This window comes from Lipotes vexillifer, unplaced genomic scaffold (assembly GCF_000442215.2).
Source record: "Lipotes vexillifer unplaced genomic scaffold, Lipotes_vexillifer_v1.1 scaffold977, whole genome shotgun sequence".
Lineage (NCBI taxonomy): Eukaryota > Metazoa > Chordata > Mammalia > Artiodactyla > Lipotidae > Lipotes > Lipotes vexillifer.
The window spans coordinates 2,304,186-2,323,293 of record NW_006783088.1 but is presented as its reverse complement, the minus strand read 5'-3'; the positions used below and the strand labels follow the sequence as shown (position 1 = coordinate 2,323,293).

Genomic DNA, 19,108 nt, shown 5'->3' with positions numbered 1-19,108 from the left:
TTCTTCACAGGATTGTACTCTTCACTTTACAAAGCCTTAAATTAAGACTCAAATTACATGACAACCTGCCTGTACCTTTAGGTAAATGCAACTTCTTTCTTTAAGTAAAATAATCTGGAGTAAAAATGTTTCAGGATAACTAAAGGGGGAATATCAGTGGTAAATTATGTTGTGCTGGAAAAAAGAACAAAAAAAGGCAGACACCAAACACCTCCATTTTCCCAAGATTAAATGATTATTAAAAAAGCGTGCCACACTGTATAGAAATCAACATTCTCTCCCATAATTCTGTGCATCTGGGACTACAGAAATGTCACTGTCCCTGCCCCACATCTTCAAATTAACATTCTCAGGTCACAACAATAAGTCTTCCCAAAGGGGACCTTCCGGAAAAACAAGCTATTTCCTCGGCTCATATTTCCCTGGAAAAAAAAAAAAATACAAATAAAGTCTAGTGTGAAAATGAGGTCAGCCAGTCCAAATCAGCAGAGACAACTGGACATATTTCTGAGAAACATGACTAAAATGACCAGGATAAAACCGGGACTATCACTACAGAGTAGCAATTTGTACTCTCTGACTTAAGCTGAGCTTTTGTGGAATTAACTACAATTCTGACACACCGATAAAGGCAAGTATTTCTTATCTATTTAGACAGAATTCCCAGTTTGGATTCTGGCTCTGCCACTTGCTAGCTAACTGGATTATCAAGTCAATTCATATAAAGTGTTGAGAACAGTCCTATCACGCAGTTAAGTGCCAGCTTTCATTTGTTTGTTTGCTTGTTTTTTTGACCGCGTGGCACATGGGATCTTAGTTCCCTGACCAGGGACTGAACCTGTGCCCCCTGCAGTGGAAGCGTGGCGTCTTAACCACTGGAACACCAGGGAAGTCCCTGTGCCAGCTTTTATTTGTTTTGAATGGAATGGTAGACCTCTAGGGAGTACTTATAAAATCTTATAATTAAAGTAGTAATGTTGTGAGTTTAAATGAGTAGACTCTCAAGTTAGACAGCCTGCATGTAGATCCTGCTCTCCCAAACACTGGCTGCGTGACCTTGGGTTACGTAATTGGCATTATTTAACCGTTCAAACTCCCCATTTCTTCATATGTGATGTGGGATGATAAAGAACGGTACCTATCCTCACACGGCTATTTTGATGGTTACGTGAGCTGATACATGAAAAACTTAGCATAATGCCTCATATACAGTAAGTGCTCCGTTAAGATTTGCTGTTGCCTTAAGCATTTAAAGGACTAACCGTTCCCTAGTTAAGGTGTCTATCTGCTTTCTTCCGACGGCAGGGGGCTGGTTAGGAAGTGGGGAAAGAAGGGCCACCTTTCCTTTTAAATGGGGACCACAAAAGGAGATTGTAACACCGAGAATGTAGAACTCAGAATGAAACCCAGAACGTTCATGTTAGGTCTGTCTGGCAACCAACCAAGTGTCCTGGCCTGGGTTCACAGAAGGGCTTGTTGGGCACTCTGAGCAAAAGCGCCCCCAGCAGCACCTAGGCCTTTGCACTCAGAGTTCGGGCTGGGAAACCTGAGCCCTGTCAACAAAGGTCTTTCTCGTATGTGTCACCAGTGCTATAATATAATGCAACAAAGAGTTTCCTCATACAATTTCTTCTACAATCCTTTAAAAAGTGCTTCCCATTCAAAAACGGCTTTCAACTGATGGCCATTTTAGTGATTCCATGTTAAATTTAGCCCACAGCCATTTATCATCTTGGTTCCTAATAAAGCTCTGCCTAGATTCATTAAGAACTTTTCGTTGGAGATGACCTACACCTCACAATTGGAGTCTGGACAAAATCATCCACTAACATGACTCTAGAAGTAAGAGATCAGCCCTTTCAACAACATTGTGACAAATAATGTCATAAATAAATAACTTTTTATTTCTCAGCTTCTCTAAATACTGTAGGAAAACACCTGAATGTATTAGGAGATTCTGAAAAGTTACAAAAAGGTGAGGTTGGAAAAAATAATCTGAAATCAAGGGCATCATTTTAACAACCAGGATAACTGTCTACCCAGACCTTATTTGTAATTTGAATGTGATCACTCAAATGGCTTCCAGATCACATCTAGGAATTCTTAATTCTTCACCACCTCTCCTGATTTCCAAGCAGCACATTTTATTACTATGCCAGAGTGACATATGGAACATTGAAAAGGGTACATTAATTGGTAACTAAAGGATAACCTACAAGAATTAACCTGGGATTCCAGAGACATTTAAGAAAACAAACAAAAACAAAACAAAATAAAATACGAGGAGGGGAGAGGGAGGGAGGGAGGGAAAGAGGGAGGGAGACAGAGAATGAGCAAGAAGTACCTCTTTTTGTAGCATGCACCAGCAATCTATCCAAGAAGAATATACTGGGGAGTAGGGAGGACATCCACCAGCAAGCCTGAAATAGAATAACAGGTTAGCTACTGAAGTCAACATTTATAAAACTTTCTCTCAAGAGCTCAGTAAATCTTTGTCAAAATATCCTTCCTGGAAAGTTCCCTGAGAAGCAATTTTAGTTCTGAAGAAACAAATTCTATTGGAGCAGGGGAAAGACTGAGCATCCAAACCGGATCGCCCTCCCTTACATTTAGGTTTTGAATCAACATAACATAAACAGAAACTTCAACCAGTTATGCACTTTCTAAAACATCTAGGTTTAAATTTGTGGACAAATGAAATCCTAGAACAGAGTAATTATATGATTAAAAAGCAGGGAAAGGGAATTTAAAAACTAAGTAGTATTTAAAAGACTCCAAACGTGACAATGGACAGTGGTGTGAAATGGTGGTGACTACATGCTCTTACTCAGGTATAACCCCATATCACTTCCTCTCTCAAAAACTGCACATAATAATAGTAACAACAACAAAGACAACAACAACACACTTAACTAATCCTTCAAGCCTGCTCTGGGCCGAAATGTGGCAGCTGCTCCACAAATCACAAAAAAAACTCCACACAGCTATCAATTTGATATTTTGTTTGAAAACAATGACATGTATAATGGCATATTGTGGCAGGTACCCCAGAGGAACAGAGTTTTGAAATAAATCAAGAGGCAAAACTTCTGGGACTTCCCTGGAGGTCCAGTGGTTAAGAATCCGTGCTTCCGGGCTTCCCCAGTAGCGCAGTGGTTAAGAATCCACCTGCCAATGCAGGGGTCATGGGTTTGAGCCCTGGTCCAGGAAGATTCCACATGCTGTGGAGCAACTAAGCCTGTGCATCACAACTACTGAGCCTGCACTCTAGAGCCCCGTGAGCCACAACTACTGAGCCCACGTGCTGCAACTACTAAAGCCCGTGCACCTACAGCCCGTGCTCTGCAACAAGAGAAGCCACTGCAATGAGAAGCCCACGCACTGCAATGAAGAGTAGCCAGCGCTCACCACAACTAGAGAGAGCCCGTGCACGGCAACAAAGACCCAACACAGCCGAAAATAAAATAAATTTTAAAAAACCAAAAAAACACCATTCACTTTATAGCAGTACACCATATATACTCAATAAATATTTGTTAATCAATAAATATTTAAAAAAAAAAAAAGAATCCGTGCTTTCCACTGCAGGGGTTGTGGGTTTGATCCCTGGTTGGGGAACTGAGATCCTGCAAGCCGTGCAGCACGGCTAAAAAAATTTTTTTTTTTAATTAAAAAAAAAAAAGGGCCTCCCTGGTGGCGCAGTGGTTGAGAGTCTGCCTGCCGATGCAGGGGATATGGGTTCGTGCCCCGGTCCGGGAGGATCCCACATGCCGCGGAGCGGCTGGGCCCGTGAGCCATGGGCGCTGAGCTTGTGCACCCGGCAACGGGAGAGGCCACGACAGTGAGAGGCCCCCATATCGCCAAAAAAAAAAAAAAAAAAAAAAGAGGCAAATCTTCTGTCCAACCTGGTAGAGTCAGATGGCGCCTAGAAGCTGGAAATCAGTGGTGTCCAACACCACACCCAACCCCTCCCCAGCCAGTACATGAAAGGTCAAGAAACTTTCCATTTTCAACCAAATTTCCTACTTTTCTTACTTGAAAACTCACTTTCTCCATGAAGCCCTGAGGAAAAACAGGTACAGGTTGTCATTCAATCCCTGAGATACCTTTTGTAACTTTTGAAAGAGAGGATAAGGACTTAAAATAAAGGAGGGGGCTTCCCTGGTGGCGCAGTGGTTGAGTCCGCCTGCTGATGCAGGGGACACAGGTTCGTGCCTCGGTCTGGGAAGATCCCACATGCCGCGGAGCAGCTGGGCCCGTGAGTCACGGCCACTGAGCCTGTGCGTCCAGAGCCTGTGCTCCGCAACGGGAGAGGCCACAACAGTGAGAGGCTGCGTACCGCAAAAAAAATAATAAATAAATAAAGGAGGGACTTCCCTGGCGGTCCAGTGGTTAAGACTCTGCGCTACCAATGCAGGAGGCATGGGTTCATTCGATCCCTGGTCAGGGAGCTAAGATCCTGCATGCAGCACCTCGTGGCCAAAAATAAATTTAAAAGTTCTTCTTTTTTTTTTTTTAAATGTGAAAGTAGAGTAATTTGGTAATTTTCCCACCCTTTTCAGAAAAGAACCTAGACTACTGGCAAGTGCACATTATTTATAAATGCTTGAGAAATATTATTTGTGCCCTTCTCTATTCCAAAAAAGGATATGAAGTGGCTGCTTATAATACAAATTGATGGGACTGCTGGTACATGGGGCAGACACAGAAAAAAATTAGGAAATCTGTTAACAGCAACAACTGTACTATCCTCCCCAAATTTCTACCAGGACTGCCCTACCTGTCAGGCATACAGGCAGCCAACTACTAAGATAAGAAATGCAAGGCACTTACCCACAGTTGTTGACAGCCATAAGATTAGAGACAAGCACAAAGGGATACGTCAACATGCTGGCAAAAAACTGTGAAAGAGTAAAAAGTCGGCTCAGTTACTACGTCATTCCTCGTCTCCTTTGTTTTTCTCCCTTAGTCTTAGTGCCACTGCGGTCAAATACGCCAACACTGGTGTTGCTTTCTCAGTATCCCAGGAGAGGCTACGTTACACGTTTCTGAGCCTGCAGATGTTTCCTCCTCTTACCATACCACTACATGCAACCTTTTAACCAAAGACCAGAAGGCTTCTCTTACTCTGTGATTGAGCCCTCATTCAAATAAAACTGAACTTCCTCATTTAAAAGTAAACACAACTAAATACAATAAGCATTCCAAAATAGCCCTGAAGAAAACAAGACAACATGAATAGCCTTCCAAAGACGATGGAAACGACTTCCAAAGTCAACTACTGGAAGACTCCACATGATTCAAGAGGGTGAAGTTTCCAATATAGGTTCAGCATGATACAGTGAGAAGCAGGGGCAGATCTGTGATGAGAAGTGCCCACTTACCCCCTCTGAAAGCTGAACAGCACCAAACTATGTAGGCTTGTTATTACTGTTACTGTGATGCAGGGATTCTGGGTTATTCTTACCTCTGAAAAATATTAATAAATTTGAGAGACTTTCCTGTGAGACAGCTGGTTGCTTTAAAGCAGTGACGACAAACAAATTGAAAAGAAAAGAAAAGAGAAGGGAAGAGAAGAAAAGAAAACTACTCCTAAAAAGGGACTTCCCTGGTGGTCCAGTGGCTAAGACTCCACGCTCCCAATACAAGGGGCCTGGATTCGATCCCTGGTTAGGGAACTAAATCCCACATGCCGCAACTAAAGATCCTGCATGCCGCAACGAAGATCCCACGTGCCACAAATAAGACTCGGCACAGCCAAATAAATAAATATTAAACAAACAAACAAACAAACCTACTCCTAAAAGGCTAAAAGGATTTTTAACAACTTACTCCTGTGACAGCTTGGGAATAACTCTTCATTTCATTCATGGTGGAAACCTAGAACAGGAAGAAAGCCTTTATTAGAACGAGTAAGAAAATTAAGCTGATATAACAGTTAATTGTCCCCAACCATATCAATATATTCTATCTCTGCATTATTAGTTTCTTTGACAACTTGAAAATTAATTTAGAGGATTAAAACATTAGGAGCATAAAAAGGCAGTGATCAAAATGATCAACTTGATTCAACATTAACAGACAAGTTCATGTTAGGCTAGGATGGCTTGGAACAAATATAATAGCCTCAGGATTTCAAAAACAACAGAAATGAGGTTGGTAACCTTTTCCGATGTCCTAGAAATATTGATACAATCCCTGAGAACAACACTGATGATATACTGAGGGACAAGTCACTCCCTCCGTATACACCTAGCTGTGTACCAGATGCTGTGGGGAAGATCAGTCTCAGTACTCAAGAAACCAAGCACGTGGATTTTTAGTCCTACCCCTGGCCTGGGTGTGTCCTAGTTCCCACCATGCTTTGGGGCTAACTGTGTTCAGAGAGGTATACAACTGCTGAGACTGGAGAAACATTGCTTTTAGAGAAGGCTGATTCTCACCCCCCACCCCGACCCCAGGCTAAGGTTTCTAGAAAGCCCAATACAGGAGTCCCCTTAACACTTCAGATTAGATGAAACACCTGCATACACTATAAAACTATCCTCCTTCATGGTGTCCTCTAACATTAGGCATCAATAAAGAAGTGATCTCCTTGCAGCATGGAGAAAGGTAGACTCTTAGGCTCACTCTGCCACACCCTAGGGACTTTCTAGGTGTATCTCTCTATAGTAAACACTACAGGGCACTACATTAGCCTTTAAAATTTTGACTACTAATATATAGCTATTCAATGATGAGTCTGGCACACCAACTGCCATCTTACTTTAAAGCTAACCTAGCTGCCAGGTGGATATAATGAAGTCCGCACCAGCACATCTCATCAAGGGCACAACCTACCCCACTGTCCAGTGCATAAGTATTGACGAGGTAGGCCAGTGAGTTACAGAGCCACAAAGAAATGATGTCACCTAGGAGGCGAGGAATAAGACCCCTAAATGAAGAAAAAATAAAAGTAAGCACCAAGAAATGTGATCAGCAAAAAGATAATTCACTCAATATAAACACTTCTCAAAGAATTAATTTCAAAACATTCTAGAGAACTGAAAAGACACTGAATACGAGAACTTAACCAATTCATTCTAGTTAATATAACTGTCCTTGAGGCTAATCTCTAATGACTTTTATTCTTATTTAAAAAATGCAGGTCTGGGCTTCCCTGGTGGCGCAGTGCTTGAGAGTCCGCCTGCCGATGCAGGAGACGTGGGTTCGTGCCCCGTTTCGGGAAGATCCCACATGCCGCGGAGCGGCTGGGCCCGTGAGCCATGGCCACTGAGCCTGCGCGTCCGGAGCCTGTGCTCCGCAAATGGGAGAGGCCACAACAGTGAGAGGCCCGCATAACGCAAGGAAAAAAAAAAAATAATAAAAAAATAAAAAAATGCAGGTCAGCTGTACCCCTCTAAGATATGGCCAATGGTTCATCTTACTATTAATAACTATAAGCAAGGAGGCAAAAAAATGTGCCTATTTTGGAGAAGAGACTTAAATATGATTATTGCTAAACTACTTGATATTCAAATTTGGCAGGGCAAAAGATGAGAAAAATTACAAAATGAGAATGGCCCAAACACAGATACAGGTGAAGGGCATCAAAAAACATGTTTCCAGGGCTTCCCTGGTGGCACAGTGGTTGAGAGTCCGCCTGCCGATGCAGGGGACGCGGTTCGTGCCCGGTCCGGGAAGATCCCACATGCCACGGAGCGGCTGAGCCCGTGAGCCATGGCCGCTGGGCCTGCGCGTCCGGAGCCTGTGCTCCGCAACGGGAGAGGCCCCAACAGTGAGAGGCCTGCGTACCGCAAAAAAAAACCAAAAAAAACCCCAAAAAAAACACACACAAAAAAAACATGTTTCCAAGGCCTAGTTAACCAAGGTGAGGCAGTGTGGAAGAGTGGGACAAACATTACCTCACAGACTGAAGACCAGCGTTTAAATGCCACTTCTACCACTTATCAGCTATGTGATGGGCAGCAAATGAACTTCCCAGAGCATCAGTTTTTTTAAAATCTCTAAAATGAGAATAATAATAGCTGTCTTGCCTATTTCCCAGAGTATTTATGATACTCAAACATAAAATCAAGTATGTGGAAACACTCTGAAAATTAAAAAGGACCATTTAGTTAATAATGCGGTTTTTGTTGTTAACAGAAGAACAAAGGTAGTAGCCTAAGTTCTTCCAAAGTAAATTCAAGGGGATGAATACAGTGCAAAAACGTGTTCTCTCAGGATAAAGAAGATACATGTTAGATAATTTTCCATTTTTCAAAAACTAACTTTCCTCATTTTATCAACTATATAGTAATTGAGAACTCACTGTAAGGGTAGAAACTTCAATGAATTTATTTGTTAAAAAAAAAAAACCCTCATTTCACACATTTTAGATGTGCAGAGCAAAAGTTTGGGATCTCTACAAGAGAACTGAAGTCAGATGGGCCTAAATGGAGTTTAACATGAATTAAACCCAGAGAGTACATTTTCTCTGAGGTTTAAACAAGGAGTTATGTCCTCGTTCTCATTAAAGCTTTCTACTCACACAAAAATCACATGCACAAATCAGTAATTTACTCACGCAAAAAATCCTAGGATGCCCTCTTCCCGATAGATAGTTGCTATGGAGTCACAAAGTCCACTAGGTTCAGAAGAAAGCAACATAAAATACATTAAGATTATTTTGGAGCTATTAAAAAAAAACGCTCAATTACCACTTCTGACAAGGTGAAACTTATACCTCCACCCCTGCTCCCTTTTCTACCACCCTCACTCTGCAAAGACAGTTGAATTTAGAGATAGAAGTGGAGATATTAATACCTAAGGGTGTAGTCACATGCAGTCAGGGTGAATTCTGGCTTCAGTAGTCCTGCAACTTACTCTGAGATCCTGGGTAGGCTCCTAAACCTGTCTGGGCCTTTTTCTTCTATTTTACTGTTTTTTTGTGTGTAGATCAAATGACATAGGATATATGAATTTGTTTTGTAAGCTCTAAGGCATCATAAAAATGTAAAGTATTATTATTCTAATACTTTGGCGTCAACAGATCTCCCTGAATACTTGAAAACAGAAACACTTACCAGTACTTGGATTCTCTGCCAATGAATTGTACCATAGATCTCAGAGTGATCACTACAGAGCACAGAGAAAAGATTTTTAAGCTACATTGAGATAAATTTTAATAGCCCGGGGGGGGGGGGGAAGGTTTTCCCACCTAAAGACACTTTGCTATCTGGATAAATTGGATAAAAGCCAAAACAAACAAACAAAAAACACACAGGCAAGGTACTTTAGTGAACTCCCATGTCAACCTATCTAAGTAGTCAGGAGAGATGGTGATATAAAAGGAAGATAAAAAATCAGATTTCAGTTATCAACTGCAAACATACCATGGAAGGGATGTGTGATGAGGGTAGCAGCAGAACGAGCCATCATCTCTCGAGTTGTCTAGAAACAATCAACACACACTTGTGAAATCTAAATAAATGACACTCAAATTCCTGACAGAAGTCATGTGGGTGGACATTGTAGAATACGAGAGTGAGTGACAGAGCACTCCTGCCCTTCCTGGAGTCAGGAAGAGTAGCCTGAATGGGATGCAATATAATACACTATCATTCTAGCACAGCTTTCACTCATGGATTTCAATACTCTTACAGTTACTTCTCAAAATTTCTCTGCAAAGCAGGTTTCTGTTATCTTCTCAAATTTACAGATGAGAAAAACAAAAGCAAAGAAACAGGGAAAAGGACTTCCCTGGAGGTCCAGTGGTTAAGACTCCGCGCTTCCAATGCATGGGGTGCAGGTTCGATCCCTGGTCGGGAACTAAGATCCCACATGCTGCATGGTGTGGCCAAAAAAAAAAAAAACAGGGAAAGTCACCAGCAAACAGTAACCTAGCTGGAATAAAACTATGAGGCTTGGGGCTTCCCTGGTGGTGCAGTGGTTAAGAATCCACCTGCCAATGCAGGGGACACGGGTTCGAGCCCTGGTCTGGGAAGATCCCAAATGCCGTGGAGCAATTAAACCCGTGCACCACAACTACTGAGCCTGCGCTCTACAGCCTGCAAGCCACAACTACAGAGCCCACATGCCACAACTACTGAAGCCTGAGCGCCTAGAGCCCGTGCTCCACAAGAGAAGCCACTGCAATGAGAAGCCTGTGCACAACGAAGAGTAGCCCCAGCTTGCTGCAACTAGAGAAAGCCCACGCGCAGCAACGAAGACCCAATGCAGCCAAAAATAAATAAATAAAAATATAAATTAAAACAAACAAACAAACAAACAACTATGAGGCCTGTATTTAGACTATTAAGTTGCTCTTTCATTGTGAGTGATTTCAGAGACTCTGATACTCTGATATCTACACTAGACAAATGTCAGGCTCTATTTAATCTGTACCAACGTCTCAAGGAGAACACAACGACATTCATCTGTTTTTCGACCACAGCCCCGTAACTGTGCAGTATCTTAGAGCTCTATATTTACCCTAGCTTATCTTTCTTGTCCAGGACTCTGTAAAGAGGTTAGTAAAAAATTCAATCACAATACTTGGAGGTAGACTGTAAATATAGCAGGTCCGTCATTCGCTTTTGCATTTAAACCTTATCTTCATTTAGTTAAGAGATCTCTCACCCCTACTCTAATGGTAGTTCTAAGAGCCTTACGATGAACTAAACAAAGTTAAGAAAATATAAAACACATATTAATACATGCATCTCTACTTTTAAATAAAATCACTTCATGAAAATGTACAAAAAACAAAGTTGACTCATCTGACATCTTGGCCTATAGTGATGTTTGTTCAGTGATATATACTTTAGAAGGCAGCGTTCAATGAAAAATTGTGATGTCTCTATAGACAATTAGATAATGTAAAGACTAGAAATAAAAGAGTATTATTAAGTCAGGCATGCAACAAACTCCAATGGTAGAAGACAGGAGTGGGAAATGGACGATAAGGACATCTCAAAGTCAGAATAATGTTGTAAAAGCATTTCTGGATATATAATATCCAACACACAAAGGCCCTGGCCACTATTTTAATACTTTTGGGCCAGAGATTTCCAACTCTATTATAAGAGGTTTCACTACCTCTTCAATTTTAAAGATGACTGGGCAAATTATGTTTCTTTGAAATTCCAAACAGCAAGCAATGCTTTTTTCTCTCTTTATGTTCTACATGCAGTAAAGCCCATATTAAATTGAAACTTTAATTTTGTTTGGAACAGACACTGAACATACAGGCCTGATGATCCTGATTCCACACCTGCCAGCTTGCTCTGATTTAGAGAAATCATAATCACCTTACCTCCTTGATAACTCGGTCAAAGGAAGATGAAACTTCTTTCAGTACATTTCCAGATCCTGACTCCTGGAAATCAAAATGAAAGAAGATAGATATGTTGATGGTTTTAAATAGAACTGTTCAAACTGGTGGCCATCCTGTATACCAACACTCTCTAGGACGAAAGGAAAGCTGACTGCTTGTCCCTTTTCCTAAAGAGGACCAGAGAGCAACAGTAGCTTGCAGGGAAAATGGACTCATGCATAGAAATCGGCTCCAACATACCTCAGCCTTGTCACACTCCTGGTAATGCTACAAAGGAAGAGAAAAGAAAAGAAAGGATGATTAGGGCTATCATAGTGTTATTGAGACAGAACATAAAATGAAAACTCTACTGATTGGCAGAAATTAAAATAGTTGATTTTTTTGGCTGTAAATCTCCAATTAATTTCTACTTCTAATTAACACTTGGAAATAAGTGTCTCTAAGATGATCTTGTTGCTAAATTTAACATACTGATTGGTCAGCTCATAAAAGTGCTTCTCTAAAAGAAGAAAAAGGAAAACAAAGCAAAGCAAAGCAAAAATCCAATAACATTATTTTTATTTATTTGAATTTTTGAATTTCATTTATTTATTTTTATACAGCAGGTTCTTTAGTTATCCATTTTATACATACTAGTATATCTATTAGTGTATATATAGCAATCCCAATCTCCAAATTCATCACACTATCACCACCCCCCACCCCGCCATTTTCCCTCCTTGGTGTCCATGTTTGCTCTCTACATCTGTGTCTCAAATTCTGCCCTGCAAACTGGTTCATCTGTACCATTTTTCTAGCTTCCACATTTACGCGTTAATATATGATATTTGTTTTCCTCTTTCTGGCTTCACTCTATATGACAGTTTCTAGATTCGTCCATGTCTCTAAAAATGACCCAATTTCGTTCCTTTTTATGGCTGAGTAATATTCCATTGTATATATGTACCACATCATCTTTATCCATTCATCTATCGATGGGCATTTAGGTTTCTTCCATGACCTGGCTATTGTAAATAGTGCTGCAATGAACATTGGGGTGAGTGTGTCTTTTTGAATTATGGTTTTCTCTGGGTATATGCCCAGTAGTGGGATTGCTGGGTCATATGGTAATTCTATTTTTAGTTTTTTTAAGGAACCTCCATACTGTTCTCCCTAGTGGCTGTATCACTTTACATTCCCACCAACAGTGCAGGAGGGTTCCCTTTTCTCCACACCCTCTCCAGCATTTGTTCTTTGTAGATTTTCTCATGATGCCCATTCTAACAGGTGTGAGGTGATACCTCACTGTAGTTTTGATTTGCATTTCTCTAATAATTAGTGATGTTGAGCAGTTTTTCCCGTGCTTCTTGGCCATCTGTATGTCTTCTTTGGAGAAATGCCTATTTAGGTCTTCTGCCCATTTTTGGATTGGGTTGTTTTTTTAATATTGAGCTGCATGAGCTGTTTATATATTCTGGAGAGTAATCCTTTGTACGTTGCTTCGTTTGCAAACATTTTCTCCCATTCTGAGGGTTGTCTTTTCATCGTTTGTAGTTTCCTTTGCTTTGCAAAAGACTTTAAGTTTCATTAGGTCCCATTTGTTTATTTCTATTTTTATTTCCATTACTCCAGGAGGTGGATCAAAAAAGATCTTGCTGTGATTTATGGCAAAGAGTGTTCTGCCTATGTTTTCCTCTCAGAGTTTTATAGTGTCTGGTCTTACATTTAGGTCTCGAATCCATTTTGAGTTTATTTTTGTGTATGGTGTTAGGGAGTGTTCTAATTTCATTCTTTTATATGTATCTGTCCAGTTTTCCCAGCATCACTTATTGAAGAGACGGTCTTTTCTCCATTGTATATCCTTGCCTCCTTTGTCATAGATTAGTTGACCATAAGTGCGTGGATTTATCTCTGGGCTTTCTATCTTGTTCCGTTGATCTATTTCTGTTTTTGTGCCAATACCATACTGTCTTCATTACTATAGCTTTGTAGTATAGTCTGAAGTCAGGGAGTCTGATTCCTCCAGCTCCATTTTTTTCCCTCAAGACTGCTTTGGCTATTCGGGGTCTTTTGTGTCTCCATACAAATTTTAAGATTTTTTGTTCTAGTTCTGTAAAAAATGCCATTGGTAATTTGATAGGGATTGCACTGAAACTGTAGATTGCTTTGGTTAGCACAGTTATTTTCACAGTATTGATTCTTCCAATCCAGGAACATGGTATATCTCTCCATCTGTTTGTATCATCTTTAATTTCTTTCGTCAGTGTCTTATAGTTTTCTGCATACAGGACTTCTGTCTCCCTAGGTAGGTTTATTCCTAGGTATTTTATTATTTTTGTTACAGTGGTAAATGGGAGTGTTTCCTTAATTTCTCTTTCAGATTTTTCGTCATTAGTGTATAGGAATGCAAGAGATTTCTGTGCATTAATTTTGTATCCTGCAACTTTACCGAATTCGTTGATTAGCTCTAGTAGTCTTCTGGTGGCATCCTTAGGATTCTCTAAGTATAGTATCATGTCATCTGCAGTGACAGTTTTACTTCTTCTCCAATTTGTATTCCTTTTCTTTTTCGGCCATGGCTCACGGCATGTGGGATCCTCCTGGACCAGGGCACGAACCCACATCCCCTGCATCGTCAGGCGGACTCTCAACCACTGCGCCACCAGGGAAGCCCCTGTATTCCTTTTCTTTCTTTTTCTTCTCTGATGGCTGTGGCTAGGACATCCAAATCTATGTTGAACAGCAGTGGTGAGAGTGGATATCCTTGTCTTGTTCCTCATCTTAGAGGAAATGCTTTCAGTTTTTCACCATTGAGAATGATGTTTGCTGTGGGTTTGTCGTATATGGCCTTTATTATGCTGAGGTAGGTTCCCTCTATGCCCACTTTCTGGAGAGTTTTTATCATAAATGGTGTTGAATTTTGTCAAAAGCTTTTTCTGCATCTATTGAGATGATCATATGGTTTTTATTCTTCAATTTGTTAATATGGTGTATCACACTGATTGATTTGCATATATTGAAGAATCCTTGCATCCCTGGGATAAATCCCACTTGATTATGGTGTATGATCCTTTTAATGTGTTGTTGGATTCTGTTTGCTAGTATTTTGTTGAGGATTTTTGCATCTGTATTCATCGGTGATATTGGTCTGTAATTTTCTTTTTTTGTAGTATCTTTGTCTGGTTTTGGTATCAGGGTGATGGTGGCCTCATAGAATGAGGAAACATGACAAATAACATACAAAGGAACTCCCATAAGGTTAACAGCTGATTTCTCAGCAGAAACTCTACAAGCCAGAAGGGAGATTACTCTACCCAGCAAGGATCTCATTCAGATTCGATGGAGAAATCAAAAGCTTTACAGACAAGCAAAAGCTAAGAGGATTCAGCACCAGCAAACCAGCTCTATAACAAATGCTAAAGGAACTTCTGTAAGTGGGAAACACAAGAGAAGAAAAGGACCTACGAAAACAAACCCAAAACAATTAAGAAAATGGTAATAGGAACATATATATCAATAATTACCTTAAATGTAAATGGATTAAATGCTCCAACCAAAAGACAAAGACTGGCTGAATGGATACAAAAACAAGACCTGTATATATATGCTGTCTACAAGAGACCCACTTCAAACCTAGGGACACATACAGACTGAAAGTGAGGGGATGGAGAAAGATATTACATACAAATGGAAATCAAAAGAAAGCTGGGGGGCTTTCCTGGTGGCACAGTGGTTGAGAGTCCGCCTGCCGATGCAGGGGACAGGGGTTCGTGCCCAGGTCCGGGAAGATCCCACATGCCACAGAGCAGCTGGGCCTGTGAGCCATGGCCGCTGAGCCTGCGCTCCGCAATGGGAGAGGCCACAACAGTGAGAGGCTCGCATACCGTGCAAAAAGAAAAAAGAAAAAAAAAAAAAGAAAGCTGGAGTAGCAATACCCATATCAGATAAAATAGACTTTAAAATAAAGAATGTTACAAGAGACAAGGAAGGAAACCACATAATGATCAAGGGATCAATCCAAGAAGAAGATATAACAATTACACATATATATGCACCCAACACAGGAGCAACTCAATACATAAGGCAACTGCTAACACCTATAAAAGAGGAAACTGACAGTTAACACAATAGTGGGGGACTTCAACACCTCACTTACACCAATGGACAGATCATCTAGATAGAAAATTAATAAGGAAACAGAAGCTTTAAATGACACAATAGACCAGATAGATTTAATTGATATTTATAGGACATTCCATCCAAAAACAGCAGATTACACTTTCTTCTCAAGTGCGCGCGGAACATTCTCCAGGATAGATCACATCTTGGGTCACAAATTAAGCCTCAGTAAATTTAAGAAAATTGAAATCATATCAAGCATCTTTTCTGACCACAATGCTATGAGGTTAGAAATCAATTACAGGGAAAAAATCGTAAAAAACACAAACACATGGAGACTAAATAATATGTTACTAAATAACCAAGAGATCACTGAAGAAATCAAAGAGGAAATCAAAAAATACCTAGAGACAAATGACAATGAAAACACGATGATACAAATCCAAGAACATTATTTACTAAACACACACATATAACAGAAAATAAATTAATAAAAACATAGCTTAGGGGCTTCCCTGGCGGCGCAATGGTTAAGAATCTGCCTGCTAATGCAGGGGACACACGTTCAAGCCCCAGTGCAGGATGATCCCACACGCTGCGGAGCAACTAAGCCCATGCACCACAACTACCGAGCCTGTGCTCTACAGCCCCTGGGCCACAACTACTGAGCCCACACGCCACAACTACTGAGCCTGCGTACCACAACTACTGAACCCTGTGCACCACAACTACTGAAGCCTGCACACCTAGAGCTGGTGCTCTACAACAAGAGAAGCCACCACGATGAGAAGCTTGCGCATCGCAACAAAGAGTAGCCCCTGCTCGCCGCAACTAGAGAAAACCCGTGCGCAATAACAAAGACCCAACGCAGACAAAAGTAAAATAAATAAATTAAAAAAAACCAAAAACACAAAACATAGCTTAGGACTAAGGCTATGGAAAAAGCCTCAGGGCTTTTTCACGGAAAAAGCAGGTCTAATACCAAATTAGGGCAAGATGCTTTTCTTCACTGTACAAAGAACAGAGAATTGGTGCTAAGTCTGAATAGCTGAAACCACCTCACTTTTCCTTTTGTATCTCGCTGTTTCTAAACCAAGCAAGAGAGAAGATGCTTTATTCTTTTGGAGAAGAGAACATGAAACTGCCAGAGCTCAGACTGCACTGGAAGAGGAAATATTATTTGTGGGATATTTCAGAAATAGAAGATGGGCTAGGTGAAATACAAGAACCAGACAATTGACCTCCTCGTCATAACCAGATTTAAAAAATAGAGAACACTGTCTTTTACGAAAAGCATTACGTTTTTAAAATAAAATCAGAGGAAAGAGAACAAACAACATGATTAAGCGAAATGATGGTTTTTGGTCAAATTCCAGGTCTTTGGCCAGAATTAATTCTAACAGTTTCAGGAGTTTTTAAAAATCCTCACTCATTTCTAGACTTTGGTTTTCACTCCATTAATAAAATTTTCAACCTGTCTCTTCTACATTATTCTGAACAGATTTCCATTTAATTCTTGTTCAGATATACAGAACTCTTTCTTGTTCAGAAAGCCCTGAATTGGTCTTTCTTCTTGATTGTATTAGTTGCTTTTGATACTAACTATAGTACCAATACCCTGTTCTATTTCATCTGGCTACATGTGAAACACATATTCCAGGTACTTGGTTACCTCAAGTTTGTCTTACTTTTTTCCTTTACATAAAGGAACTTGATCTCAAGCAGTAATTTCACTCTTGGTCTATGCATAAACCTCTTGGAACTAGATGACAACTACTTTCCCACATGAAAATCTAAACCTCATTTAGGTAACAGGAACGCTTTCACTGAGCCGAAGTACAGTGTGGCTGGAAGAGTAGTAATCAATCCACCAAAAACATCGGCCCATTAAAACTCCATCACTCTGACCCACGGGCCACCCAAAACGCTGCTTCTAACATTCAGTCCACAGTCATGACGACAAGAGTAAGTACAATGAATAACAAAACGGCTTCCATGTGAGGAACTAACTGGAAAACCTCTCCAACTCAATTCAACAAAGTCTGAAGAGAATTTAAAACCTAAGCCAATCAGATCATGAAACTGATTAACAACACCACGATTTGCTCATCAAACGATAAAAAAGTAGAATTGGGCCAACATTAAAGCCTTAAAATCTACATGGAGGATTGTACCAATTACTATTGGCAGTGGTTTTTTTTTTTTTTTTTTGGCTGAGCCTTGCAGAGTGTGGGATCTCAGTACCCTGACCAGGGATTGAACCCATGCCCTCTGCAGTGGAAGTGTGGAATCCTAACCACGGCACCGCCAGGGAATTCCCTATACTGAGTACTACTGAAATAAACAGTTACAAATAAACACTATCCTACTTTACGTTTATCTTGTTAAGTTTAAAAAAAAATAAATTTGTAACAGAAAATATTTACTAGGAGTAACACTAGGAATAAGAGGAAAATAACATGAGAAAGAAATGTATGTTTTAACCAGCTTCCTTCCTCCTTCCAAGAAATAATATGAGCTACACAGGAGCTCAAATGAGTGTACTTAATTTCTGCTCAGAACAACTGGTCCAGAGGAAGAAGCTTGTGTAGATCAAAATCAATTACTTCATTTTATACAAATTCTCCTTGCTTTCCAGGAAAGAATTAAGAATGGGTATTTCAAGTAAATATTTTTCAAGAGGAAGAAAGGCCATGGATGTAAAGATGTATATCTTTGAAACTGCTCTTGATCAAATTGTACGTAAAAGGTTATCTAGGGCTTCTCTGGTGGCGCAGTGGTTGAGAATCCGCCTGCCAACGCAGGGGACACGGGTTCGAGCCCTGGTCCGGGAAGGTCCCACATACCGTAGATCAACTAAGCCCATGCGCCACAACTACTGAGCCTGCACTCTAGAGCCTGCAAGCCACAACTACTGAAGCCCGTGCGCCTAGAGCCCGTGCTCCACAACAAGAGAAGCCACGGCAATGAGAAGCCCACACACCACAATGAAGAGTAGTCCCCACTCGCCGCAACTAGAGAAAAGCCCACGCGCAGCAACTAAGACCCAATGCAGCCAAAAATAAATTTAAAAAAAAAGGTTATCTAACTCAATGCTTTGTGACCACCTAGAGGGGTGGGATAGGGAGGATGGAAGGGAGACCCAAGAGGGAGGAGATATGGGAACATATGTATATGTATAGCTGATTCACTTTGTTATAAAGCAGAAACTAACACACCATTGTAAAGCAATTATACTCCAATAAAGATGTTAAAAAAAAAAAAGGTTATCTAAATCTATGGGAAGATGGATTGATTTTCTTCTTACCTGTAAAACTTTACCATGGACCACAGTTCCAAGGACCCCTGAACACAGTCTTGGAGTTAAGCCTGTGAACAACCCACGCTTCCCATCGATGCTTGCAATGTGCTGAGCTAAGAACACAAGTAGGAGATTTACATTCTAGTTGAAAGTAATGGTTACATAGAAATTTCAAGGAAACATGCTTACTATATATTCTTTCAGTAACTCCTATCACACCCTTCAATGTCCTCCAATTCCAAATAAATCAAAGACACTTACCATAACAAAAGAGACCTGGAAGCTGACAAACTTGCCGCCCAAAAATATTTCGTCCTATTGTTGGAGGAAGAGGCTCATATCCCACCTTTAAAAACAAGAGACTAAATCAATACTAAGCAACATTCCCAGGA

The 19,108-nt window shown here is 40.5% G+C and overlaps 1 protein-coding gene across 1 annotated transcript in view; it reads right to left on the bottom strand.

Moving 5' to 3' along the window:
• Positions 1 to 215: 215 nt before the first annotated feature.
• The window catches only part of MTCH2 (mitochondrial carrier 2), a 21,512-nt gene continuing 2,619 nt past the window's right edge, over positions 216 to 19,108 (bottom strand). Inside the window, exons 2-13 of the mRNA XM_007455721.1 lie at positions 18,978 to 19,062; positions 18,723 to 18,829; positions 11,558 to 11,584; positions 11,297 to 11,359; positions 9,375 to 9,432; positions 9,066 to 9,117; positions 8,567 to 8,626; positions 6,841 to 6,934; positions 5,833 to 5,880; positions 4,834 to 4,901; positions 2,345 to 2,420; positions 216 to 422 (exon numbers count right to left, since the gene is read on the bottom strand). Coding sequence (XP_007455783.1) covers positions 336 to 422; positions 2,345 to 2,420; positions 4,834 to 4,901; positions 5,833 to 5,880; positions 6,841 to 6,934; positions 8,567 to 8,626; positions 9,066 to 9,117; positions 9,375 to 9,432; positions 11,297 to 11,359; positions 11,558 to 11,584; positions 18,723 to 18,829; positions 18,978 to 19,062 — 825 coding nt within the window. The 3' untranslated portion in view covers positions 216 to 335. The remainder of the gene's footprint in view (positions 423 to 2,344; positions 2,421 to 4,833; positions 4,902 to 5,832; positions 5,881 to 6,840; positions 6,935 to 8,566; positions 8,627 to 9,065; positions 9,118 to 9,374; positions 9,433 to 11,296; positions 11,360 to 11,557; positions 11,585 to 18,722; positions 18,830 to 18,977; positions 19,063 to 19,108) is intronic.